At 47.2% G+C, this 27,856-nt stretch overlaps 1 protein-coding gene across 1 annotated transcript; it reads left to right on the forward strand.

Annotated features, from left to right (window-relative positions):
* The first annotated feature begins 435 nt into the window (after positions 1-435).
* Positions 436-27,516, forward strand: SELENON (selenoprotein N). The gene is made up of 12 exons (XM_037881986.2): positions 436-633; positions 7,220-7,337; positions 8,099-8,229; positions 8,912-9,124; positions 10,650-10,774; positions 12,057-12,194; positions 13,894-13,975; positions 14,581-14,769; positions 16,216-16,321; positions 17,337-17,449; positions 18,806-18,907; positions 20,742-27,516. The coding sequence occupies exons 1-12, from the start codon at positions 499-501 to the stop codon at positions 20,910-20,912; spliced, it is 1,623 nt and encodes a 540-aa protein (XP_037737914.1). The 5' UTR covers positions 436-498; the 3' UTR covers positions 20,913-27,516.
* Positions 27,517-27,856: the final 340 nt, after the last annotated feature.

Consider the following 27,856-nt stretch of genomic DNA (forward strand, 5'->3'; position numbering starts at 1 on the left):
CCAACCCTGCCCCTCAACCCCCTCTAGCCCCCCAACCCCCCCAGACACTCTAGCCCCCCCAGCCCTGCCCCTGAAGCCCCCTCTAGGCCCCCCAGCCCTGCCCCTGAAGCCCCCCAGCCCCCTCTAGCCCCCCAGAGACTCTAGCCCCCCCAGCCCTGCCCCTGAAGCCCCCCAGCCCCCTCTAGGCCGCCCAGCCCCCCAGCCCTGCCCCTAAAGCCCCCAGGGTCCTCTCCAGCCCCCCCCGTAACGCCCGGGCGGGTGATCGCGGCAGCGGGGCTCAGGCGCGGGTCTCCCCAGGGAGACTGGTTGGAAACGACCCTTGGGGGAAAACCCCGCGGCGGGGGGGAACCGCCCCCGGGCCCCCCCCGGTCCCGGGCCGGGCGCGGCCCCTTTGGCGCCGCCCCCAGCCCGGCCGACGCGGCGGGCGGCCCGGCGCTGAGGGCGGCGCAGGGAGCCGGGCGGAGGCGGCGAGCGGCGCGGCCCAGCCGAGCAGCGGGGATGGCCGGGGGGCCGCAGCCGGGAGCCCCCGGAGCCCCCTCGCCGCGGCTGCCCAGGCTGGGGCTGGCGCTGGGCCTGCTGGCCGCCCTGGCCGCGGTGAAATACTACCGGGACGCCGAGGTGGCCCGGCGGCAGGTACCGGAGCGGGCGTGGCTCCGGGGGAGGGTAAATTGGGGGGCGCGGGGGTTAGTGCTGGGGGCTGCGGGAGGTTTGGGGGGCTGGAGAGGACGCTGGGCGTTGTAGGGGCCGGTTGGGGGGTGGACAGGACGCGGGGGGCTTCAGGGGAAGGGTTGGGGGGTGGACAGGACGCTGGGGGCTTTGGGGGAAGAGTTGGGGGGCTGGGGGTTGTAGGGGCCGGTTGGGGAGTGGACAGGACGCTGGGGGCTTCAGGGAAAGAGTTGGGGGGCTGGAGGCTTTGGGGGCTGGGGGTTGTAGGGGCCGGTTGGGGGGTGTACAGGACGCTGGGGGCTTTAGGGAAAGAGTTGGGGGGCTGGAGGCGTTGGGGGTTGTAGGGGTCGGTTGGGGGTGGACAGGACGCTGGGGGCTTTGGGGGAAGAGTTGGGGGGCTGGGGGTTGGGGGGAAGAGGTGGGGGATGCTGAGTGATTGTGCTGGGGGCTTTGGGGAGACTTTGGGTTTTGCTGGGGGGCTCTGATTTGGAGGGGTATAGGGGGCTGGGGGGTGGAAGGGAGCTCTGGGGAGATGCTGCTAGGGGGCTCTGGCTGTGGGCAGGGGGCCTGCCATCCTGGGCACTCCTTGGATTCTCTCTGCTCCTCCCTTCTTGTCCTTGGTTCCCTGTTGTGTGTCTAAACGTGTATTTTTATTCTAATTTAGCAAAGTACCGTGGTCAGATCCCAGCCCCTTTTCCTGAGTGGACCTGGAGAATCTTGTTATTTAGCGTGAAATTTCACTTCTCTCTGAACTGTAATGACCCCCTCGCTCCCCATCCAGGACAACTCACAATCCAGATCTTCTCAGTGCCCCAAATCCCAACCTAGCTTATCCGTAGAAGGGAGAAAAAAACTTACAAAATAAAACCGACACAGGTTCACACGGAGGCACCTACTTCAGCAGCGAACTGGGATTTGTGTTGAGGAGAGAAATAGAAGCACTTGGCTGCGGGTTGTCAATAGTACTGGACAAACATCCTATATATAGTTATTTATGTTTATTGTAGTGCTTAGGAGCCTCAGTGATGCACCAGGACCCCATGTTGCTAGGTGCTGTACAAACACGAAAGAAAAGGATAGTGCCTGTCTCAAAAAGCTTACAATCTAAGGCCATGTGTGCAGTGTGGGTGTTACAGTAACATTACTATGGTACCGCAACTTTGGTGCTGTAAACCCATGGCGTAGGCACAAACTACAGGGAGAGAAGGGGTTTTTCCATCACTGTAGTGACTTCACCTCCCCAAGTTATGGTAGTTTGGTCAATGGAAATAGGCTTCTGTCAACTTCGCTGCATCTGCACCAGGCATTAAGTTGACAGTGCTCAGTGGCATGGATTTTTCATGTCGTCCTACGTTTTAAGTGCAGACCAGTCTAAGACGCAAAACAAGTGCAGATTTACAAGGAAATGGTGAGACAGTATTGGTCAGCATGACAGGCACTGGTGTTCATCACCCCAGTAGCCTAATTGTGGTCAAGTTTTTGTAGGTTTCATGGCAGAGGCGAGTTTCCAGGAGAGATTTGAAGTATAATGAGTTAGTTTTGCTGTTGTTTACTGGGAACTGCTGCCAAGCATGAGGGTCAGGATTGGAGAAAGCACAAAGATGTTTGTTTGCAAGTTTAACAAGGTGAAGATGTAATGTCCAGTGACGGTTCTGATGGGGGAGTGGACTGAGTGTAGGCTGGCAGGCAGGAACATATTCATTATAATCACATCTTGGGCTGTGGGGAGATCAGTTCTCTGTATCTTCGTTTCTCCATCTGTAAAATGGGGATAATTGACTGTGCCTACCTCGCTGGGGTGCGTGGGCAAGGATTGATTTAGAATTTAGATAGTTTGTAAAGCGTGATGTAAGTGGCACTGCAGCCAAAGGTGAGAGATAAGTTCTTAGCATCTTAGACCCTGATCCTACAAGCTGACTCAGGCAGGCAGCCTCTTGTACCCAGCCAGCTAGTAGCATGATGGGCCTTATGGTAGTAAACTCTTTGAGGGAGGGAATATGTCTTGCTCTGTAAAATGCAGAATAAATTATGAACTAAGGCACTGATCCATTGAAGTGGTGGGACTGCTTACATGAGTACAGCTAACCATGTATGTTAGTCGAATCAGGACCAAAGCTCATAAATTAGCAACAGGATGTATATGTGTAGATATACGTACATACCTGTATGTATTTCTAGTTTAAAACCTCATAGTTGAAATCAGTTGTTAGTGTGCTTGTCAGACCCTGAGTTCAGGATTCTCCTTCTGCTGCAGCAGCTGAGAACCTTTCAGACTGTATAAGGACACAATTCCCGTATTAATTGTGGGCATTCATGCTGAAAACCACTGCAAGACAAGCAAAGGCACACGTTTACATTATACTTGACCTTGGTTCCTGTTAGCTCAAAAGATTTTAACTCAACTTTAAAGTGACCTATAAAGAAAAAACGAGCTTTGGGGCCCTCTTGGTGTTTTGTTCTGTATAAAGAAGATCTGAATTTCTTTTAAACTTTTTTTTTTTTACACTAGAAATTCAGGTCTTGTCTGCCCTGAGGCTGTATGGTTACTGTAGAACTTGTGAAATGATATTGCAAGAGTGCAAGTTGTGCAACAGAGAAAGAAATAGTGTTTTTTATCCAACTGATTAAAACTTTTTTGTTTTAATAACTATGTAACTCAAATGACTAACATGAACCTTGGAACAAGGTCGTCTTTGTTAAAGATTCTACTCCCCCTGAATTCTCATTTAAGGTGGGAAAGCCCCAAGTGTACATCTAGGAAGACCTCCAGCAAAGATCAGACTGCAAATTCCTGATATTTCAACGATAAAACAGCAAACAGTAAACTTTTAAAAGTCCTTTTTGGCCTTTATGTATCACAAAAAAGCAAAAATGGTACAAGCCCATTTTATAAAAAACATTATTTGAACGTGACTGTAAAGGGCAAATATCTCTGTCCTTTACTGCTGCTGTAGGAGATGCATAGAGAGTCTGAGAGGATTTCAGTTGATAAAACTCTTTTCTGACTGTCTTTACACAAGAAATATCAGGTCTCGTCTACTCTGCTCTTGCGAGGGATTCAGTGGATGACAGGCAAACAGGTTGGATTGGGAACCGTAGAAGAAAACGTTAAAATCTGAACAGCTGAGAGAGTTTTTCTGTTCAGATTTTTAAAAACTTTTTATCCATTTCCTTTGTTAGCACCTACCTAATTCAAAGGTCTAACAAACACTTGGGGGAATAAATCTTTGTGAAGACTCCGCTCCCTGCCACTATTACATTTGGGTGCTGAGAAAGCTCCTGCTCTTTGTCCTGTCAGCAAAAACAGTGAAGGCAAAACTTTATTATTCCTGATATTTCCAAGGTTAAAATAAATCTTAGGTGCCTTTTTTGGCTTGCTTTAACATGTGTGCTATAAAAAAGCAAAAAGGCACAAACCCAATTTCTCTTTCCCTTTGTCCTTCTTCACCATCTCTCAGAATTTCAGGACTGATTTGCGCTGTACAGGAAGCCTCACTTCCATGTTCCGGATCATTATCTCCTATAGGGCAGAAGCACTGGGGTTTCCCTTTCAGCAGGTCCATGTTGAGGAGCTGGAGTGTCCACGCTGGGTATATATAAATCAAGAATTCTGATGGAACAAGGCTGTGTGTGGAACTGATGTACTGTTGGAATATTGCCTGGAAATGTGCCTATCAATCTCATTTACTTGATGAGCACCAAGTTTAACTCATCTTGCAGAGGGGAGTGATTGCTGGAGCTGAGATTTGATGGGTTCGAGTCCTGATGGCACATGTACCGGACACACTTGGCCAGGAGTGAGGGTGTGCGTTTACAGGTCTAGGAATTAGTACTTAATTTTCTAGGAAAAAATCCTGCTGCCTGGAAATGTCCCACTGCTTGTCCCGGGTGAAAGATGTCTGAGATACTGATCGGACATGCAAATTGGCTCTTATCTCTCTCGAGAGTAATTCATTCTGGAGTCTTGCAGCACCAATGAGCATAACATCAAACATCTATATTGAGTTCTCTACATCACAGCTGCTGTCCTTGATGCTGTCTGGGACAGCATTTCATCCATATGCATGGGATATAACTGGTGCCTTTCCTGTTTGACAGGGCACTGGAGGCCAAAGATAGAGGTTTCCCAGGTCTGAGTGTCTGTGCTGTCTGCTCACTGTAATGTTGGAAGCCAGAGCCTAACGCACTGAAAGGCTCATCAGCTGTTGCTCTCTGAATGGAATCTCTTGGGGTTCAGATCAGTGGCATTCTTGACCTGCTAAATGGGGGGAAAAAAGAAAGGACCAGAGACTGGAGAGGGGCCATCAGATAGATGATTGCAGACACCTGGGGAAAAGAGAAGGAAATGACCCTCTGCGACCATCTCTAGAGCTCTGCATGTGCTCAGGATGGTGTGATCTGTGGAGGGAAGCCCCTGTATGATGCTGTTTACTTTTCTAAGCTGTTCTGGCTCCTGTGCCTGTGTTCGCTGCTCCCTGCCAGACGGGCTCTTGAGGGGGATGCAGAAGGAAATTGTAAAGCAGTGGAATGGGCGTTATAAAGGCTGTGTGTTTGGATGAGGGGAGTGACCTCAGCTCCTGGGCGATTCCCGTTCCAGTAACGCTAGAATAACGTCATTGGTAAACGTGTGCATGTAAACGTGTGCATTGGTAAATGTGTAGCTCTGTAGGTAGGTGCATGGCATTTTACACACACAGTAAAGCTAAGGTCCCTGTCCAAAGGAGCTTGGGGTGTCTTAGGGGATTGATCCAGTGCTTGAAATAATTAGCATGCTCGTTCCCTTTCCTTCCATAGCAGTGCTGTTGCCCGCCCTCTTTTCCAGGTATTGGGTTCTCACCTTGCTTCAAACGGGCCTTCTTCCCGCCCTTCTGCGGTTCATGTTCCAAGAGCTTCTCTGCTTGCCTTTGTTTTTTCTTTGCCTTCCTTGGCCCAGGAACTGCCCTGTATGGCTCCAAGTGCTTCTCTCATTGTAACTGACAGGAGCTGAGCCTTCCAGCCTGCATTAAATGTTGTTTCAGGCTGGCAGGCAACAGATGGAAACTAAACTGGTTCAGGAGCTTTGGGGATGTTAATGGTGCTGCAGGCATCAGAGGAGACACACATCTAAGCAGCAGAATGAGGAATAGTCTCTTGCTCCTATAGGCTTTGCACAGGGGTGGGGGAAGGTGTCTCCCCTGCCAGTAAAGCCCTGGATCTGCTGCTGAATGGCAATGAGGAATATGACTTGTCTGACTGCCCCACCACTCCTTTCCTTCACTCTGTCTCATTTCCTTCTCCCTCAGTAGAGCAGCTCTCTCCTTCCATCTGTGTATTTTCTCTTTCCTCGGCTGCGCTTGCTGCAGTGTGGAACTGTCTGCGTCTGTTCCAAGTGAGAACTGCATTTCTGTAGCCCAGGAGTTCTCAAACTGGGGGTCGGGACCCCTCAGGGGGTTGCGAGGTTATTACATGGGGGGTCACGAGCTGTCAGCCTCCACCCCCAAACCCCGCTTTATATCCAGCATTTATAATTATGTTAATTATATAAGAAAGTGCTTTTAATTTATAAGGGGGGTCGCACTCAGAGGCTTGCTATTTGAAAGGGGTCACCAGTACAAAAGTTTGAGTATCACTGCAGCCTCTTCTTTTCGAGGAGCTCCTGTATTTTCAGATTGTAGCAAATGAGGCCATGCAGGCTGCCCCCTGTGAGATCTGAAAGGGTTAGTGTCTGATGAGGGAAACTGAGGCCCAGAGTGGCTGTGATTACCCACTTCCCAAGGTTAAACAGTATTGATGGCGGAGTAGGAATAGACTGCGTGAGTCCTGGATCAGTGGTAGGATCACTAGGCAACACTCCCCACCAGGAGCTGTGAGCTGGAAGCTCTTGCCTAATCACCATTTGCTTATGTGCTCTAGGATGTGAACGTGGTTCTAGCTAGAGCGGGTCTCTGTGGCAAGCGATGTCTGTGGATACTGGTCGGAATGTAAATGTTGATTTGGCCGGGTTCACTTCCTTTAAACATGGGAGGGCCCAGTTAGCTCTCCTCCTCCTTGTGAAAAGTGACTCTTTAGAGCAAATCCTCAGGTAATCATTGGTGAAGTTTGAATAGTCTATTTGACCGTCTTCATTCACATGATGTTGGCTAGCTACCTAAGTCACCGTGTCAGGATGCTGTAAAAATGCCCTGTGGTGAATGCTCACTAGCCCCACAGAGCCTCCTGCGAATATCAGCAGCTGGCAACGTTCTTGCAGGCCCAGAATTACTCGCTGCTGCAGTTGACAGATTCCTTGGACAAAGACTCACTAAGAGAGAAGACAAAACAGAACAAATGATTTGTTGTCAATTATTTGTTGTTCATCCAGATTTAGTTTTAATACATTCATGGAAACTGTTCCTGGACCCCAGTCGCTATTCTTGATAGTGCAGAGTCCTGCTAACGTGCGTTACTCTTTTTATTTGATGGCTTTGTTTGCAGTTGTAAAGGATGTATAATAACTCAAGAGCTGATGGGGCCTAGATGAACTAGTAAAACAGCTCCAATTAAGACCTACCTGCCTCTCTTCTTCCCAAACCAGGAGATGGCCTTGAAGTCTCTGGGGAACGAGGGGCTTTTTCTCTTCTCCTCTCTGGACACTAACAATGATCTGTACATTAGCCCTGAGGAGTTCAAGCCAGTAGCAGAGAAATTAACAGGTAGGTATTTACCTTGCAAGGTCAGTTGTGCAATAAAGGAAAGGAAGGCTGAAGATCTCAGCACTGCATGTGCACAATGGCTAATTATCTTTTTTTGTGCTGGTCTGGGGCTGATTTACACAGCGAGGGGCTGCAAAGCTTTAAGTGTTTTTGGAAAGGCTTAAGCGCCAGACACCACTTTCACAAAGTGCACTTTTAATAAGACTGAATCTCCCATTGTTGGACTAGTAAAGTACATAAGTTACTTTGTCCAGGGCTTAAACGGGATTTGGAATGGATGAATACAACGGATATAGCTCAGCACTGGCTAGACCAGAACTATTTCATTCATATTTTCCTGTGGCTTCCGAAGTCTCTGTCATACAGTATCAACGTAGCAAATGTTTCTCAGCTATGCCAAAATGCATGAAACCCTGTGATGTCAACATAGCATGCAGGAGGGATTGAACTGCAACCGAAATACCAGGAATACTTTCTCATAATGTAATGACGCAGCAGCGTGTGTATCTGCCCCCTGCTGGATGCCCCAGGAACCACTGAACCATGTGTCATAAACTTTATACTGCTATCAATTAAGGGGAGAGTCTCCTTTAACTCAAGTAGCAGGGACTTGTGCCCTTGAAGCAGGTGGGTCTGAGTTCTGTTGCTAAGGGCTGTCACATGCAGCAAAGTGACAACTGCGAGGTTCCATGTACCTGCCCATTAGACTATTATAAATGTATAGTCATTTCCCTATGGTGTTAAATAATTGTTCTGTTTAGGTGTTACTCCTGTCCTCGAATTTGAAGAGGAAGAGACACTGGATCCCAGTGGGGAGACGCTATCAATTGTTGCTAAATTCCAGCCCCTTCTCATGGAAACAATGACAAAGAGCAAAGATGGTTTCCTAGGAGTAAGTATCATACATCATGTGTATGAATAGAAAACCCAAATTCCTAGCAAAACCCATGCAATGTAGTAGAGGCTCTAACTACCCCCATAGGAGTGAACATATAGTGCTTATTTTGTCAGTTGTTCCTTCTGTGAGCAGAGATCAGACTGAGCCAGTGTGCATTGGTGCATTTTGGCATTTTTGCTGGTGGCATCATCAGTTTATTCAGCACTTAAACATTTTTTTAAGAATACATGTACGCTTCCAGCTCTTATGAATGTGCAGAAAATCTTCCATACGTGACCCGGTGCAGTGTTGTCTACAGGAATTTGCAAAACCATTTCAAACAATAGCTTTGAGAATCATAAACTGCCCCCATTTCTCAATGAGATGTTAACTCTGGAGTGTAACGGTGCCCACCTTATATGTGACTATTTCCATGGCATTTGTTGCCATGTTATCTGACTACTTGCATTATCAATTTATTTTACTGCTGGCCATTTTTTGCAGAAACTTCTAGCTAATGTGGGATTTTACATGGTGCTTTGGATTGTGGGTGGAGTTTAAAAGGAGTACCACTTTCTCTAATGCCAGAATCTGACCTCTGTGCAATGGTTCATATCCATCTGCCTCCTATAGAACAAAACTCTTCAAATGTTATTACATCCCATTAGCTGGTTCTGACATGTGTTTCTCTTTGTAGATTTCTCATATTGCTCTGTCTGGCCTACGGAACTGGACAGCCCCAGCAGCCCCTATGAGCATAATGTTTGCCAAGCAGTTCAAAGCCTTTCTTCCCCCAAAGAATAAGATCGAACTCGGCGATCCCTGGTGGATAATCCCAAGTGAATTAAACATCTTCACTGGCTACCTTTCCAACAACCGGTTTTACCCTCCGGTCCCCAAGGGCAAAGAAGTAAGAGCACCACTTAATATGAACCGTGATCTTTCTCGGGTGGGAGGATATTGCTTCTAACAGACGCTTCCATATTGTCCATTTTGCAATTTTCACATCCTAATGAGCAGCCGGTAGCCAATATCATCTTGGGCTATCCTCTCATCAGATCTCACACACTAAGCATGGTCACCTCGGTGCTTGGATGGGAGGGCGCCAGAGAAAATGTGCATGCTACAGGGAGTGGTGGGGGTGAATCAGTAAAGCCTTGTTGAGGATGTTCAGCCGCTCTTGGAGGGAACCCTAGTGTAGACAGTTCTCTAGCTTCCGCAGCTGTTTCCAGCGCCATATCAGTTGCATTTATTTCTATACTAGGGTTCCCTGTAGCCGATATTAGTGGAGCTGAATGAGTCTCAGGCCAGGTCTACACTAGAAACTTTTGCTGATATGGTTATGCTGTTAGGGGCATACGATTTTTTATGGCATTTCTTTACCAGTAAAAGGCCTGGTGTAGACACAAATTATATCAGCAAGAGTGCTTTTGTCAGTGTAGCTTATTTTGGTTGGGGACCCAGTATATATCTACACAAGGAGGGGGGGCCAGTATAGCCAGCATCACAGAGAAGGAAGCAGCAGCAAATGACAGAGAGGAATGGAGGCGGCTAGTTTCCACATGTGTGCCAATGTTGGCCTGGGTAGGATATAATATATAATGTAGACTGGGCCTTACCAATGGTGGAAACGCTCTGTACAAAACTTCCCTAGTGTAGATGAGGCTGTAGTTTGTCACTTCTCTGTAAATCGATGTCCCAGTCCAGTGTTAAGGGAGCCATCTTTCAGAGGAGAGGTAAAAACCAAGAATTTTGTTTGCGGTCTCAGAAGATCCAAGGCATTTATAACAATAGTACGGGGTATCCACAACAGCCAGACCAACTACTAATCAATTTAAATAACAAAAATCCTCATTTAGTCTGACTTGGGTAAGATTCTCCACTCCCCGTCTAAACTAATTGTGTAAAATTAATGTGCTTTGTCAAACGGTGACCTCATGTTCCACCCCACAGCGGTCAGTGAAGTGATTCTTGTATGTGGTCTATAAAATCAGACTGTAAATGCTCTGCCCTCATGGGTGTTTGGTTAGGCTTTAATTCTGCCATACTGAGTACTCTCCAGTGGATGGTGTATGCGATCACTTCAAATTGCAAACTGCATCAAAGTCTTATTGTTCAGTATAATGCACAACATGTAATCCGATCTACTTGCAGTACTCAGCTGCTGTGCCCTGGAAATATTGGGTATATGGAAGACAATGGTTAGTACGCTTCCAGACAGAGGATAAATGTGCAAGGTGGTGGAAAACTATAAATTATAGAAGGGAGTCCAAAAAAATGGAAGATGGAAATTGTTAGCTAGATCCAAGTCATGTTAGTTGTTTTATCTTCCTGTCCTTGTAGGGGAGTAGTTTTAGAAGTGTAGCTTAACTGAGGGTCTACATTAAAGGCCGTTGCTTTCATTTTTTTTGCTACCTCTCCAATTCTTTCCATAGATCGTGATCCACAAACTCTTGAGCATGTTCCATCCTCGTCCGTTTGTAAAAACTCGCTTTGCTCCTCAAGGAGCTGTGGCCTGCATCCAGGCAATCAGTGAGTTCTACTATAGGATAGCGTTCAGGTAAGAACTTCCCAAATGGGACTGGGAGGTGCAGGGTGTTAAAGGTGGGGATTGGTGCTGTTTTAATTAGATCTGCATCTTTTTAAAGACCTAATTTCCCCCCCATTCAAAATAGAATCAAAGCAACTAGTATAATGTGGAGGTTGGGACTTTCACAATTAGTCTGTTAATTATGTTCAATCTGTTTTGGGGGTGGAAGAAACCTACGAAAGGGGCTGTCAAGCAAAGGGGTCATGACGCTGTCCCGGGCTGCCAGGAGACCCTGGGGTTTGATAAGACAGCATGAGATCTGGGGAATGGGAGGGGGAAAATATGGACACGTCCAGGTGGCAGCAGCCCCATGATTTCCCTGTCCTCCAGGGAACATAAACCAGGAGCAGCATGTGGGCATGTTACTTAACTGTGATTATGCTCCCTAACAACATATGTAACTGACCGAGGGCTGCTAAGCAGCTTGCAGAGGAGAAGGGTGTGTCCTCCAGGAAGTGGCTTTGAATGTGTTACTTCCCTTACGGCTCCATCCATGGATCCAACGCTCCTGTTTTTGTCTGAACTGACTGGGTGAGAGGCGCTATTGTCCTGTAAGTCCCCAGTCCCAGGTCTAAGCAAACGCCCTCTATTTGGTGATGCCCAGAATCGAAAGGGGAGGATCTAACTGTTTTAGTCAACAGATGGAGCAGTTCTCTAAAGCCAACAGTCCCTAGAAGAGTGATTCCTCACGCTGCTCTGGTTCATCTTGCAGACAGTTCTTGTCTAGTCTGTTCTGTTCAGGTCCTTGTATGGCCGTTATCATATGGGGAAATCAAAGCACAGGGAAGTTAAATGCCGTTATCACCACAGTATCTGAGTCAATGGCACTGGAACCAGGAGGGCCAGGGGGGCCATACCCTTTCCCTTTTTAACATGGTGTAGTTTTGGGGGGCTGGGGCAGTGTTGCCCCCCTCAAACTGTAAGCCTTGGGCAGGTGTGGAGCAGCAAAACGCAGCTCCTGCTGGCACCTCTCTGCACCTGCCCGAGACTTGCAGCTGGGGGGGGGGCAATGCTGCCCCCCCAAACTACGTCCACGTAAAAAAGTGGGGGAGGCATGGCCCCTGTCCCCTGGTTCTGGCACCGGTGGCCCCCTCACTTCTACAAAGGTTCCGGCACCCTTGATCTGAGTGCCTCCAGAAGCCCATGAAACAACATGACTAGCATCTGGCATGTATGACCCGTTCTCTCGCCTTCTCCCTGGTTCTTGGTCTTGCTTAGGGCACCAAGGCTGATGATGATCTTCCTGTTTCAGGATCCATGCCGAGTTCCAGCTGAATGAACCTCCAGATTTCCCTTTCTGGTTTTCCCCTGGCCAGTTCGCAGGCCACATCGTCCTCTCCAGAGATTCCTCCCACGTTCGAGAGTTCAAGCTCTTTGTCCCTAACAAGAGGTATGACCGTCTCTTTTCAGTGTACGCTGAGCAAAGACCTGAGATTAATGGGAAACCAGAACATGAGTGAAGCTCGAGGGGCTCTGCGATCCTGCAGCTGTGCTGTGTGTGTCGCAGATCTAGAGGATGTTCCTTGCACGTACAGTGCCATCTCCTGTCTGATGATCTCAAAATGCATTGGCTGTTTTCACCAAGATTTGCATCTCTGTGAGCCAGGTATCCCTATCCCCATCATGTATATGGGGAAATCAAAGCACAGGAAAGTTAAATGACTCACCTAAACTCAAACAGAAATCTGTGTTCGGGTACGAACTGGAACCCAGGAGTCCTAGGTCATTATCCCATGCTCTGATTACCAGGTAACAGTCTCTCTCCTCCACACAGTACATAAATTACCATGCGGGTAATATTCTATAGTCAGATTTCACTCTTGATCTCTTGGGACTGGGACCCAAGAGAGCTAGAATCTGTTCCTGGGTCTGTCACAGACTTGAAGTCACTTTGGGTTCTTTTGCCAAGTTGCTTGAACTTCTGGGCCTGTAAAAATAAGGAATTTCTCCAACCTGTGCATGAGTCTTAATGAGTGTTTGTAAAGTGCTCGGAAAACTTTGGACGAAAGTTACTAAATGTATATTCTCCCCTTCATTGCTTGAGCTACTGCAAACCCATATTCCCGAGGAATGTCTGGCTAGCTACCCTTGAAAGAGTTCCAGAAATGGCTTAGTTTGCAATTAGAGGTGAGGCTGCCGTTATGACTATTGCGCATGCAGCAGGGCCGTCGAAAGCCCCAGAAGAATCATGCAACGCCTGTGTTCTATTACACGCCTCCGGGCGGTTTACATTTTGCAATAAGTCCCTTGTAAATAAAAGTGAAACAAGCTCCACTGTTGTCATACCTAAAACTGAGAGAACCCCATATTGCAGGGGCAACACATTTTTAGTAGAGCCACTGAGAACACTTAGCTTAGCCAAGGATCTGATTTGTTTAACATACTGTAAAATGGTAATCCTTGGAACGTCAGGGGATGGGGAGAAAAACCCTGGTGATCTCCACGTGTGTCTTGGTGCACTGGAGTCTGGCATAGTGTGACTCACTTGCTTTGAGATATTCTTCACTTCATATTTCAAAAGCTAATGTATTGTGTGTATAGATTTACACTCTCTCATTATTTCTCTCTGGCAAGTGGCTGGAAGCATTTCAGGAGATAAAAGCTGACATTTTTCTCGGCCCACGGTGGCTTGAATCGAAATTGTATGCAGAGCATTACCCTGGTGACTTGATACTTGCAGTTCTGGCAGCATGTTCGTTATGGGAGCTCTTTGCTTGCAGAAAAATATGTTTTACAGGAATGGAATTCCCAAATTCTCAGGGTTTGGGAGGAAGAAGGGGTACTCCTCCCCCCCAGTATCTAAACACATTAAAGCTCATGCATGACTCTGCCTCTCCTTTTGTCATATTGGGCAGGCACTTGGGCCCTGGTCCTTCAGTGGGATCCAAGAGTGGTGGACCTACGCAGAACCCCACTGACTTCAGCAGAGCTGTGCAGTGTCCCTTGCAGCACCTGGCCTTTAGTCCTGAATCCGGCCTAGGGATGTTGGATGTTTAGGGAGAAATGGCTCAAGTTTAGCTGAGTTATCAAGTGCAAAGCTCTTTCGTCTGCACATGGCTGTTACTGAATGTGCTGGATTCTCCTGCTAGGTCTCTCAACGTTGACATGGAATGGCTGTATGGGGCGAGCGAAAGCAGCAACATGGAAGTGGATATAGGTTACCTACCTCAGGTGTGTAGTAACTTTCTCTCCTTTATGTGTGTGCAGCATCTTAGTTGGGATTCCTCGTGATCCACCCCATGGCAGCCTGGCAGTGTTACCTCTATCACTGTTGTTTTTCATGTGGCTTCTTGTAAACTTGGATGTGATCCTGGTGTTTCCAGTGTATATGTGGGGCACTGTGTAGAAATGCCACCCAGTGTTCCTAACTCATTATTTTTATCATGAAACACAATATTTAGTGTTTTTCTTGAAGCCCGAGCTCCTGGAGTCATGTGATTACACAGGAATCTTGGTTTAAAAATTAAAGTTCTCGTATGACCCAGATGGCTATAGAGGAAGAACTTGGGACATCAAGTGTCAAAATCCAGAGAGCAAATAAAAAAACATAAAATCTATTTGGCTTAAAATTAATTTTTTTTAAAATCTGATGAGTGGGGCTGACTCGTGATTTTTGGATGTGAATACAAATTGAACGGACGATCTATCCTGTTTTCATTAAAATGACTCCGAGACACTCGTGTGTACATCTTTGTTCTGGCATGGGCCTGCACTTTGGGGGTGGGAGCTACAAATGTAACTTCCTAGGGACTAAACTCTCTGACCTTGTCGTGTAGATGGAATTAGAATCTTCAGGGCCGTCCATCCCTTCCGTGATTCATGACGAAAACGGCAACGTGATGGACAGCCGAGACCCTGCGGGGGAGCCGATTCAGTTTGTGTTTGAAGAGATAAACTGGCAGCGTGAACTAAGTGGGGAAGAGGCAGCCCAGAAACTGGAAGTTGCCATGTACCCATTTAAGAAGGTAGGAAAATAGCCCACTCCATTGCTGCGTCAGCATTTTGTTTGGAGGGGGCACCCCACTGAGATGCTCCAATCATCCTGGAGAACTACCAGAGCTACGGGGCAAGGTCCTCTGCTAGTTTGATTTAGAAATAAGAGGTGACTATAGACATTGTATTAATATTCTGCACCTCGAGCACCTGCCATCCAGGTGCATTGCCATTGGACTAGGATGAATCCAGCCTTGCAACACTTCAGTGAGCTAAGTGTATGATCCTGCTTTACAATTGGGACCCGGGGGAGGGGAATGGTCACAGAGAAGCCCAGGGCCTCGCAGGACACCGGTGGTGGAGGCTGGAATAGAGTCCTGATCTCACATGTTCCAGGCTTGTACTTAGTGTTGGCTCACTCCTCGTTATAGTAGCTACTGGTGCTATTTTGAGAGAGGCAAATAATAGTGGTTTTCTTTTTGCACCAGCCGAAAACCGCAGAACTATCTTAGGGACTGAATTTTCCTTATCAGCAGGAAATACACAAAACACTTGTGGCTCCGTGTCTTGCAGGGAAAAGTGAATCTGTAGCACAGGGTGACCAAAATAACTTCATGCTCCAGTGGCAGTTAGAGCAGATCGCTGCTCCCTGCCCCTGATTCCTTGGCTGAGGGGAAACGTAAGAGCAGCCGTGGGAAAAGATGCCCTTTGGAGCAAATGTTTCCAAGATGTTAATAAAGTTCAGTGTGTGTGAATGATTGGAGACATCTTTCTGCAGAGTGTCTCTGTGGCTAGTTATTGATACCTTTTCTAACAAATACTCCTGGACATGTTTGGATGAGTAGAGTACACAGCTGTGTGCCAACACCTGCTCTGGGTGTGTCAATGCGGACAAATAGCCCACGCGCTTTGCTGATGCATCCGTAGAGGCATGCTGGAAATCGGTCCCTAGGCGAAATTGTTGAACAGGGTTTATGAGAAGAAAGTACAAGACGGTTAAAAATTCCCTGAAGACTCAGGTATCCTAGGTAACCATGCCTCTAACCTTCCCAGTTCTTGCCTTTCCATCATCGCTTTCATCCGGGGATCTCATAGCACTTTAAAAACAATGAATTGAACCTCATTCCCCACACCTGGCACAGGAGGGAAGAGTTATTTCCTTCTGTACACGTGAGACTCATGGAGAGACCTTCAGCAAGTCAGGGGGAAAGCTGGGAACAGAACCCACGAGTCCTGGCTCCCAATTGCTTGTGATTTGGAACAGCTCCGCTGCAGATTAAAGGGACGGAATAATCCGGTGGGAGGCAGGAGAGCACAGAGGCTTAATGTAAGGCCAGGAGGGGAGCTGAGAGTATCACTGCTGGGGTTTAGTGGCTGTGTCTTTACTTGTACGTGTGCCTGCCACATCACCTCTAAACCCTGCCTCACCCCATGGGCTGCTTTGGGATCAGCTTCTCCAACTGGCTCTCTGCTTGCAGGTTTCGTACCTTCCCTTTACGCAGGCTTTTGACAGAGCAAAAGCTGAAAACAAACTGGTGCACTCCATCCTGCTGTGGGGCGCCTTGGACGACCAGTCCTGCTGAGGTGAGCTGCTGCCGACCTGTAGAGGTGTGTTCGGGGGACTCTGCAAGAGCAGCCAAGCCACCTTCCCCTGCCAGCTGGGCAGGAAGGGCAAAGAAATGCTTCATCCAGGCTTCCGCAAGGCCACTGGGATCAGTGGGGAAACCAGCTGCAGGTGTCTCCTGTTACGCTGCATTGGTAGCAAAGCCCCTGGGTTTGAACTAGAATCGCTGCCCTGAATTCTGGGAAAGGGCCTATCAGAACCCTGCAGCTGCAACCTATAATGGGCCCATACCCAAATTCAGATGTTTCATCTCGGGGAAAGATTGGAGCTAGGTCTCAATCTGGTGGCTTAAGCCCATCTTTACTTCTAATAGGTTTATACTGGGGTAGCCCACAGTGCTATAGCATGTTTCCCTCTTCTCCCTGTGACACCTCTCTGCCCCGGCCCCTGCCCCACATCAGTCTAATCAGGCAGCTGCAGCCTCTGGCGAATACAGCACGATTCTTCCCCTGCCTGGCACCTTGTATCATCTCGCATCTGTGCACAGTGGGTGGAAAATGCTGCTAAATCCAGGTTCTCCTTGTCTGGCACCCACTCTGCACAGGTGTAAATGACAGCCCAAGCTGCAAGGCCAAGGAGAATCGAGCCCTGTACCTCCCAGAATGCAATGAGCCATTCTGATCCAAATAGCCTACTCTGCCTGCCTGGGACCGCTAGTTTCTGCAGGCTGCGTCTGGGTTAAAGGGGAAGATGGCTGCAAATGGTTAATTTACTCTTGGAGCACCCATTGTGTAGGGGCTCACTTGCAGTGCACACTTAAAACAGTAAATTACATAACACAGCCTGTGATGGGTGTAACTAAACCCTCCTCTCCTTGCTCAGGCAGAAATAAAACTCTTTGTACCCGGTCAGGGGTGTCCCATTCAAGCTGCCATGGTAGCCCGCAATTGGCAAAGCATTAGCACCCCAAGTTACCCCTGCAACAGTGTGTGTCAGGCAACTTGGCAAACCAGTCTCTCTCTCTCTCTGTGCCAGGTTCGGGGCGAACTCTCCGGGAGACCGTCCTGGAAAGTTCGCCCATCCTTGCTCTGCTGAACGAGAGCTTCATCAGTAGTTGGTCACTGGTGAAGGAGCTAGAAGAGCTACAGGTAAGCATCATTGTAGCATCTGGCTTCCATGCATGTAGTGCTGGTAAAAGGTACCAGCTTGACAGTCCCGGGGACTGAAGAATTTACAGAACAAACGATAGTCCAGTGGCCAACGTTCTAGGGATGTCTGGGTTCAATTCCCTGCTCCGCCGCAGGCTCCCGCAAGTCGCTTGGCCTCTGTGCCTCACTCAGCATCAGTAAAATGGGACGAATACCGCTCCCTGTCCCGGAGGGGTGTCCTAAAGATTGAAGGTCTCCCATGTCCTTAGACAGTACTGCGTGGGCAGTCCTGTGCCTCTGTCCTGACCTGAAGTGACCGCTCCCCCCGGCCACGGGAGGGTATTGCACTGTTGCAGGTAGCTCTGCCGATAAATGCCAACAGTGTCACATAAGGATTTATGCAATAGCCAAGAGTGGCTGGATAAATAGCTGACGGGTGACTGGATGGTCTGCAGAGCCTTTCATCGCTATCAGTCCAGGTTAGATGAGGCAATTGCATTGGAAGTTTGAGTCTCTGCCCACTTCCCAGGAGGACAAGTGGTTGTGCAATGTGGACGCTAATTAGCTCCTGTGTTGGTGCCCTGGATTGGCCTGGCTGAAGGCTGACCTCCTCCTGGGGGTCCCTTCAGGTTGACCGGGGTGCTCTGGCAGGGGGAAGCTTGTGCCGAGTCTCAAGCTGTGCGTGTTCCGCATGTATAGGGCGGGTGTCTGTCTCCAGGCGTCTCAGTCAGACTCCTTTCACTAGAATAAAAGCAATGCACAGATGGAGGTAAGCTAAGGAAAGAGTGCGGGAGTCTCCCTTTAAACAGTTGCCGTGCCAGTGCTAATCACTAACCAGGGAGCTTCATCTGTAGCTGGCCCTGCCCTGTGTAATTACTGTGTCCATCTCTCCAGGCACCCCCCACCACGGGGGGTTGTGAAGTGTGCACCAAGCTAACTGCTCCGGCTTCTGTTGGCTTGTAGCAGACCCTTAATAGATCATTAAGGGTGCCTGTTTCCTAGCTCGTTAACGTCCGTCTCAGCTTATGCTAGGAGTCCAGATGTCGGTCAGTCACAGTGATCCAGACTCTGAGTATCCAGACCTCTGGCGAGCGGGCAATGGCAGGGGTGATACTGACTATACGGTGACAAGGTACATTCTAGTGGGGTGTCCTGACTGAAAGAAGCAGTCAGGCAAATAAAACAGGATTCCTTTTTTTTAATGTTACCATATTGAAGAGCTGTTCGGTCTTGCCTTTGCTGCCCCCACCCTATGCTCCTTCTGGTGTTCCCATCTGCATATTGCATTTATTTTTTCTCCAGTCCATTAGCCGTGATACAAACTCTCACTCTTCTGGGGTCCTTTTTTTTTTACAGACTAAGAGGCAGAATGAATTCTACAGCAGATTGGCTGACCTGCATCTAGAGAAATATAACTTCCCCGTGGAGATGATGATCTGCCTTCCCAACGGAACCGTGGTACATTGGTCACGTCGGGTGGGCCAGGTTTTGGCCTTTCCGTCTGTACCCCACTCTGTCCTCTCTTCCTCCCCCTTTATTAAGAGGGCCTCTCTCAGGGAAAGGCTTGAAAACCACCTGGCATATGTTAGGCACTAAAATCTACATGCTAACTGTACTTATTGGGGTGACTGTAAGGGCTGTGGGGTAAAATAAGCCTCTGCTGACATGAGCCATCAGAGCCGCTTGTAATTACGAAATGACCGAGATGTTTCGCTAACGGCTGAGCATTCGCGAAGAGCTTCTTATTGTCCGTGAACTTAGCAAACGTTCACTGATCCTCACCTAGCCCGACAACTACACTTGCCAGCTACCTGCGACACAGCCAGCATGCTCTTGGTAGAGCCGAATGAGAAATGGTAAATAGGACCATTTTATAGATGGGGAAACTGAGGCACAGAGTTTTGTTCTCTGTCATAAGGAGCTGATCTCTGAGCCAGCCTCAGGGCTCCCAGCCCTGTCTCCACCCCTCCCTCTCTAACTGCTCTTGTCTGCTAACTTCCAAAATACCTGCGATTGCAGCCTTGGCTGAGCTCCCGTTGGTGGATGCTCACCGGGCTCCTGTGCTGGACCCAAGCCTCTGGATCTCATGGATTGCCATGAGGCTGGGACTCTGCAATCTAGACATTATCTCTGGGCCTCTAGCGCACTCTCAGGGTGCGGATCCTCTATCTGGCACCCTGTCTGAGATATGGGGCACTCTAGCCCACCTGTCTAGGCCCTGAAACTAACGCCGCTCTCCCAAGCCTCCCCAGTGGCTGTTGCATGCTCCTCCAGCGTCCCACCAAAGTTGGTGACCCATTGGGTTTCTCTTTCACCATTTGGGGCTTTGAGACAGTTAAGGCAAGTAACACACCATTTGCAAAGGAGTCTAAATGAATCACACTCCACCAACATAAAAAATATATACAGATCTATGGAGAAATAACTAAAATGGCATGCGGATCCCTGTCTCTGTTTCCTCACCCCTCCGAATAGTCCTTGGGTCGTAATTCCCATCTTTGAGAGTGCACTAGATTCTTCTGCTCCACTTTCTTCTCCTGCCTTGTCTTGTTTTCTGGCCCTGGTCTGTGAGAACGCCTCTCTTTTAACAGCGGATTCCAACAGCTTTGTCCTTTCCTGTCCCTCCTGTGGGTTTGTCACAGCGGATCAGAATCATTACAAGTCAATAGGCTTTGGGTCCATTGTGTCTCCTTTGGACTTAAACAGCAGCTCTTAACACTTGTATTGGTTTGGCTAAATATTGGCAATTGAGATGTCCACACCCACTGTCTGCACTAGCCCTCCAGGACTAAGTTAACCCTTTGGAGCCAGGTAGCAGAAACGTGGTAGCAACCATATAAAGGTGCATATAATAATAATGTCTCCCACGCCTCTCATGTCTACTCCCTGAAGTTAACTAGTATCTAGGTTTTTTTTCCTGGCTCTGCCATAGGATTCCTGTGTGTTCTTGCCCAAATTACCTAAGGCTTGATATTTTCATAAGTACCGAGCAGCCCCAGCACCCACTGTGGTTGATGGGAGCTGCAGGTACTTAGGGCTCTTGAAAACGAGGCCATCAATCTCTTGGTCCCTCCATTCCCCATCTGTAAAATGGGAGCCATCCTTGCCTTCCCTCCCATAGAGGTTTGGAGGCTTCATTCGTTGACAAAGAACTTGGAGAACCTGGGATTTAAGGTGAAGGGCAAACCACCTAGTAGTTGGCTATAGGCTAATCCACTGGATGATGCAGTGTCCTTGTACCTGTGCTTATTCAACTCTGTCCTGCTAATACACACTTCCTTTCCTTTCCCAGATTCATCATATCAATGCCAACTATTTCCTGGATATTACTTCTATGAAGCCTGAAGAAGTCGAGAGCAGCATCTTTAGCTTCTCAACCAATTTTGAAGATCCTTCCACTGCAACCTACCTCCAGTTCCTGAAGGAAGGACTGCAAAGAGCCAAACGGTTCCTGCAGACCTAAAAAAAAGGCAAGTGAACACCCAGCAAAGATGGCCAAAGATTTTAGAGTTCTTCTATTTTGATTAAGGCAATTGTTCCTGATCTACAGAATGGACGTGGTACTGATACTAAAATGTAAAATATTCTAGGACTGGAGTCTTGATCTGAATAGTTGGGCTGTAGATTCTAGAATACATCTTTTTTTTTAATACTTAAAAGGATAAGTTAAGTGAAATTAGAGTTTAGGAAACTTCTACAGGAGCTGAAATACTATAATTTATATACTTAATACATTGTTTGTACATATGTCGCAAAGTCTGATCTGTTTCAGAGTAACAGCCGTGTTAGTCTGTATTCGCAAAAAGAAAAGGAGTACTTGTGGCACCTTAGAGACTAACCAATTTATTTGAGCATAAGCTTTCGTGAGCTACAGCTCACTTCATCGGATGCATACTGTGGAAAGTGTAGAAGATCTTTTTATACACATAAAGCATGAAAAAATACCTCCTCCCACCCCACAGTCTGATCTATTACCAGTCCTCATATTTTCCATCTTTAGTTAAAAGATTGTGTATAGTAAAACTCCTGTTATAGCTACGCTGACTGAAAATCAGAAATGCTTGTTATCTAGGGCCTACTTTCAACTCTCATCACTCTTGCTGCACAGCACCATGCAATAGTCCCAATGAAATTAAGTGCTTATGTTAAGTGCTACTCCAAGTGAATAAGCATTGCAGAATCGGGTCTCCAGTGTAGAATGCTTTCTACAAGCACTTTGCAAACTACACCAATTCTTTTTGCTTCTTTGTGCAATTCAGAGTGTTGACTCTGATCTGTAAACTGTTACATATTTAGGTCCTGAGTAATTGAGATGGCCTCTTTGAGTTGCTGCAGCGGCCAATCAGCTAGGACACCTTTGCTGACACTGTCTAGATCTGAAGGTAGGATGTTCTAATTGGAGAGCCTTCAACTCTAGAAATAATCCACTCCCAGATCTGCTAGAGCCCAAGTCAGTTGTGCTTCATGGCATGGTGTAAGACCCCATTTTATTTATTCAAGCTTTTGCCTTCGAAGAGGGATTATCAAATTGATATGGTGCAATTGGCAGTGGGGAATTAGTCAACAAATGTCTTCAGTGTTGTTCAGTGCCTTGAGAGTTCTTATTCTACGAGATGTCCTGAATGTGACTCCAAAATGCCAGGGTCCTCCAGAAGTTCTCCCATTTCCTGTACAACATGCTAGTGTCCATATTTTTTTTTTTTTGCACGTTTCATGTGTCCAATTTGCATTATGTAAATAAATCCAGTCCTCCTTCAGAAGCAAAATGCAAAAGTTTCTTTTGAAATGAAGGGTTCATATTGTTTTTTGCACATTACCTCCTGTAAAATTTAAAAGTGGGTTTTTTTTGTTTTTTGTTTCTACTAGCTGCTTTGAAAACTGCACCTGAGAATTTTCAAAGTACAAAGAATGAAGGAGAACTTGCCCAGACAAAATGCTTTTCATCCTTCATCTCTAACCATCCTGAGCAGCAGCATTTATTTTATATAAGTACTTGGCCACACGACAAACGTGGCTTGAGAGTGGGGGTTAAATTTAGTTAAGATCAGAGAGACAAATTTTAAATCACAAAATTCTTCTATTATCAATGATACAATAACTATTGGATTTTATATAAGAACATAAGAGTGGCTATACTGGGTCAGATCAATGGTCCATCTAGCCCACTATCTTATCTTCCAACAGTGTCCAATGCCAGATGCTTCAAAGGGAATGAAAAAAACAGGGCAATTATCAAGTGATCCATCCCCTGTTGTTCAATCCGGCATCTGGTAGTCAGAGGCTTAGGGACACCCAAAGCATGGGGTTGCATCCTTGACCATCTTAGCTAAAAGCCATTGATGGACCTGTCCTCCATGAACTTCTCTAATTCTTTTTTGAACCCTGTCATAGTCTTGGCTTTCACAACATCCTCTGGCAACGAGTTCCACAGGTTGACTGTACATTATGTGAAAAAGTACTTCTTTCTGTTTGATTTAAACCTGCTGCCTATTAATTTCATTGGGCGACCCCTAGTTCCTATGTAAAGGAGTAAATAACACTTCCTTATTCACCTTCTCCACACCAGTCATGATCTTATAGACCTCGATCATATCCCCACCTTAGTTGTCTCTTCCAGGCTGAACAGTCCGTCTTTTTAATCTCTCCTCATGTGAAAGCTGTTCCAGTCCCTTCATCATGTTTATTGCCCTTCTCTGTATCTTTGCAATTTCTAAGATATGTTCTGAGATGGAGTGACTAGAACTGCATGCAGCATTCCAGGTGTGGGCTTTCCATGGATTTATATAGTGGCATTATGATATTTATTGTCGTCTTATCGATTCCTTTCCTAATGGTTCCTAACATTCTGTTAGCTTTTTTGACTACCACTTCACATTAAGCAGAGAACTAGCCTTGACGACTCCAAGATCTCTTTCTTGAGTGGTAACAGGTAATTTAGACTCCATCATTTTGTATGCATAGTTAGGATTATGTTTTCCAACATGCATTTATCAACATTGAATTTCACCTGCCATTTTATTGCCCAATCACCCAGTTTTGTGAGATCCTTTTGTAGCTCTTCACAGTCTGCTTTGGACTTAACTATCTTGAATAATTTTCTATCATCTGCAAACATTGCCATCTCACGTTTACCCCTTTTTCCAGATCACTTATGAAAATGTTGAACAGCACAGGTTCCTGGGGGACCCCACTATTTACCTCTGTCCATTCTGAAAACTGACCTTTTATTCCTATCCTTTGTTTCCTGTCTTTTATCCAGTTACTCATTCATGAGAGGACCTTCCCTCTTAACCTAGGACCACTTAGTTTGCTTAAGAGCCTTTGGAGAAGGACCTTGTCAAAGGCTTTCTGAAAGTCCAAGTACACTATATCCACTGGATCACCCTTGTCCAAGTGTTTGTTGACCCTCCTCAAAGAATTCTAATAGATTAGTGAGGCATGATTTTCCTTTACAAAAGCCGCATTGATACTTCCCCAACAAATTGTATTCATCTATGTGTCTGATCATTTTTAAAAAGGATTGTTGCTTTTCAGTAGCCATAAACCGTTACTTTTGTGGCAGCACGTTTTAATGCACGTTCCTGTAGGTAGGTGAGACAGCATCCGTGGTAGACAATCAAAAGCAGCCAATTGCTACAGACAAATAGCAGAGCTGTTGTCACCTTTTCTGCTCTCTGAAGCACATTTGAGTCCAAAACGCACTCGAGGGACCAAATGAAAAGGAGAACACCCCCCAACGCTCTGTACTGTTTGGGTATCTTGTTTTTTTTTCCTTCATGGGTGTGTAACCCATGACAAAAAGCTCACCCCAACCCACTTGTTGTAGTGACATTCACCCATGGGATGTGTTCAGTGGTGAGCTGGAGCTGGTTCGCACCGGTTCGCGCGAACCGGTTGTTAAATTTTGAAGCCGGTTTAGAACTGGCTGTTAAAGGGGTGGGCAAACTGTGGCCCGCGGGCCACATGCGGCCCGCGGGACCGTCCTTTCTGTCCCGCCTGAGCTCTCGGCTGGGGAAGCTACTACAGCACCCCTTGAGAATTTTTACTTACCCAGCGGCACTCCGGGCCTTCGGCAGCACTTCGGCTGCGGGTCCTTCACTCGCTCCGGGCCTTCGGCAGCAGGTCCGTCAGTGCCGCCAAAGACCTGGAGCGACTGAAGGAACCGGTTCTTCAGCTTCTGGCAACTCATCATTTGATGTTTCCCAGTATTAGCTTTCTAACTGTGTTGTGTTTTGGCTCCGGCTGGCATCTCTGAAACATTAGAAATACGTTACAGCCTCAGGTTTGGCTGCATGTTTGATGGTGATTGTGACAGTTCAGTGTCTGTAAACGGTATTGTCTGAACAAAAAGAACCTCGATCACTCATGCAAGTAGCCTTAGCCACACCGCAAACACGCAGTATCTCCAATGTTAAAGGGACTCCATTGGCTCTGGCTGCAATTTGGGGATCGGGGGGGGAATCCTGGCCTTAGCTTAGACCAGGGGTGGGCAAACTTTTTGGCCGGAGGGCCACATCGGGGAATAGAAATTGTATGGCGGGCCGTGAATGCTCACAAAATTGGGGTTGGGGTGAGGGTTCCACCTGGGGGTGCAGGCTCTGGGCTGGGGCCACAAAAGAGGAGTTCAGGGTGCGGGAGGGGGCTCTGGGCTGGGTCAGGAGAGTGGGGTGCGGAGGGGGTGAGGGCTTTGGGATGGGGCTGAGGATGAGGGGTTTGGGGTGCAGGAGAGGGCTCTGGAATGGGGCTGAAGATGAGGGGTTTGGGGTGCAGGAGAGGGCTCCGGGCTGGGATCGAGGGGTTGGGGCGCAGGGGGAGGCTCCAGGCAGTGCTTACCTCAAGCGACTCACAAAAGCAGCTGCATGTCCCTTCTCCGGCTCCTACCTAGAGGCACAGCCAGGTGGCTCTACATGCTGGCCCGTCCACAGGCACCACCCATGCAGCTCTTCTGGGGGCAGCGCTTGGGGTGGGGGCAGCATGCAGAGCGGAGCCTCCTGGCTGCCTATATGCGTAGGAGCCGGAGGGGGGACATGCCGCTGCTTCTGGGAGCCGCGTGGAGCTGCCCCAGACCCTGCTCCCTAGCAGGAGCTTGAGGGCCAGATTAAAATGGCTAGCAGGCCAGATGTGGCCTGCGGGCTGTAGTTTGCCTACCCCTGACTTAGACCCAACCTTTAGGTTTTATAAAACTTAATATAATTAGAAGCACTTTCATTGCTTTAAAAAAAAAAAAAAAGTCTCAGGGGGTTTTAACCTTTCAACCACCCCTTGTATAAATATCCTCAGCTTGGGGAAAGAGATCAAATGGTCTGCCCTCTGTCCAGCTTCGCAGTAGCAGAACCAAAAATGCAGGGCCCCACGTGAACAGCTAGAGATTGTTTTCAATTTCTTGCGGCATGAAAAAAGTGGGATTAAAATATAAAATCTCCAGGGCCTCCCTGTCTGCATCCAGGAGTCATCAATGGCTCTGACCTTAGTGAGAAGTGCTTTATACCTATACTGGGAATCGCTTAAATTTTGCTGGCGGTGCTGTTAGTGCAAATGACCCCGATTGGAGGCAAGAAAAGCATCACTGGGCGCTAAAGGTAGCGATGACGTGATTGCATCATACTACTGTGGTAAGACAATCGGTGCAAGTATTTCTCTCACTGTTGTGCTACGGTGCATCTGTCACCACAGCAGGATAACCAGGAAGCAGTGCTGGGAACTCTGGGGTACATTCACCGAGGACAAAGTGCCTCAGTTGGCACAGCATCAATGTGGACCCAGGGCAAAACCTTCCACTACTACAACACTGAATGTGTCTACGGGTCGTGGAAATTAGAACAGTTGGGTTGACGTTGATCTATAGGGTACCAATGAATCTTTAAGGCAGACAGTGCCTAAGACATTCCCAGCCAATTAGAACCCAAACCGAGACCTATGGTATCCTTAACATTGTCCAAAACGGCTACATCTCCCTCTTATGTTCCTGAAATGGGCATTTTCCCCACCTTAATTAGAATCAGCTCATTAGAAATTAAGCTTGGTGGGAAGAATTCTTCAGTTTCAAGAATAATCAATGTACTCCAGGGGCTCGGAAGCTGTTGCATGGCTCTCAAAAGGCGTTTGATTCCAGTATTAATCTTGCAGTCGTAAAGCTGCCTAGAAGGACTATTTGCTGTTTCTTACTATTGTTTAATCTTTGATGGAGTTTTGAGAGGTGAACTCTGAACAAAAGCGGTGTCTTAAACTTTTTTAATATGTGCCAAATTTTTCATATTTTTACTGTATACTTCATAGGCTTTTATAGGCGGTTTTGATATCTCCGAAGAGGATGGAAGTAAAAGCCTTTTTTCCCCTGATCATCTGTGCTTTGTGACGGCCTGATCTTAAATCATTGATGGGTCAGGGCTGATTTCCCACAGCTGTAATTCAGGGAAAAACTTATTTCATTTCCTCCTCCTCTGTGAGTTTTTTAATCAGCATATGTAAAATATATTTTCATCTAGTGTTCTTGCCCAGAGACAATTCACGTTTAGAGGTGAACATTCTCAAATCGTGTATTTTTTACAAAAGTAAATGTTTCCGTTCTGATGTGTGAGACTAATTTTAAAACACTATAGTCCGGCTATGCTGGACAGTACTGTAGCAGTATTTGAGAGATCTCAAGGATTATTTAGTGTAGTGGAGGGAAGAATTACCCAACATAAAGGTATACCAGCCAACCTATAACTCAGATATATACTGTGTGTCAACCATTGATGCTCTTCATTTGTGTTCCCTAGTCGTCTTGGAATTAAACAGCGGTGTGGTAATAAGCTAATACACACAGAGGTCAATATGGAATAATGATTTTTGTGTTTTGTGCATACCTCATTCTTCTAAAATGGCTTTACATACTTAAATACCTATTTATAGGTTTGTTCATAACTGCACCTGCAGAAAAACCATTACATTAAGCATTAGCTCAGTGTTCTGATTGAGCTTTACAGGTAATCCTTGTGAGAAATGTTCTCAATTTTATCATCTGTACCAGCTTAGTTCACCCATTTTTGCGTAGTAATAATAAAAAAAAAAATCTGAAAAATAAATGCTTGTTTGGCTTGTCATTTGGATATGTTGGCAATTGGACTAAATCAAGACTTGTTTCCGAACGAGTAACGTGAGAAAGGATTAGCAGGGTTGAAATGGCTGGGCACATATTGAAAGATAGGAGGCATAGATAGTGTGAGGGAGAGGACGTCAAAACTTTTAACGTCTCAAGGCCAATATTTTGAGCCAGAGCCAACACAAAGGTCAACTCAGGGGTGAAAGTAAAATTGAAAACTTATCAGTATGGGGCTGGCTCCGCCCCCCCCCCCCCCCCCGGAAGGGGCGGGGCCTCAGGTGGAACGGGTGGGGCTGGAGGGTCAGTGTCCCCCAGCCAGCCCT

The sequence above is a fragment of the Chelonia mydas genome, chromosome 19 (genome assembly GCF_015237465.2).
Source record: "Chelonia mydas isolate rCheMyd1 chromosome 19, rCheMyd1.pri.v2, whole genome shotgun sequence".
Classification (NCBI taxonomy): domain Eukaryota; kingdom Metazoa; phylum Chordata; order Testudines; family Cheloniidae; genus Chelonia; species Chelonia mydas.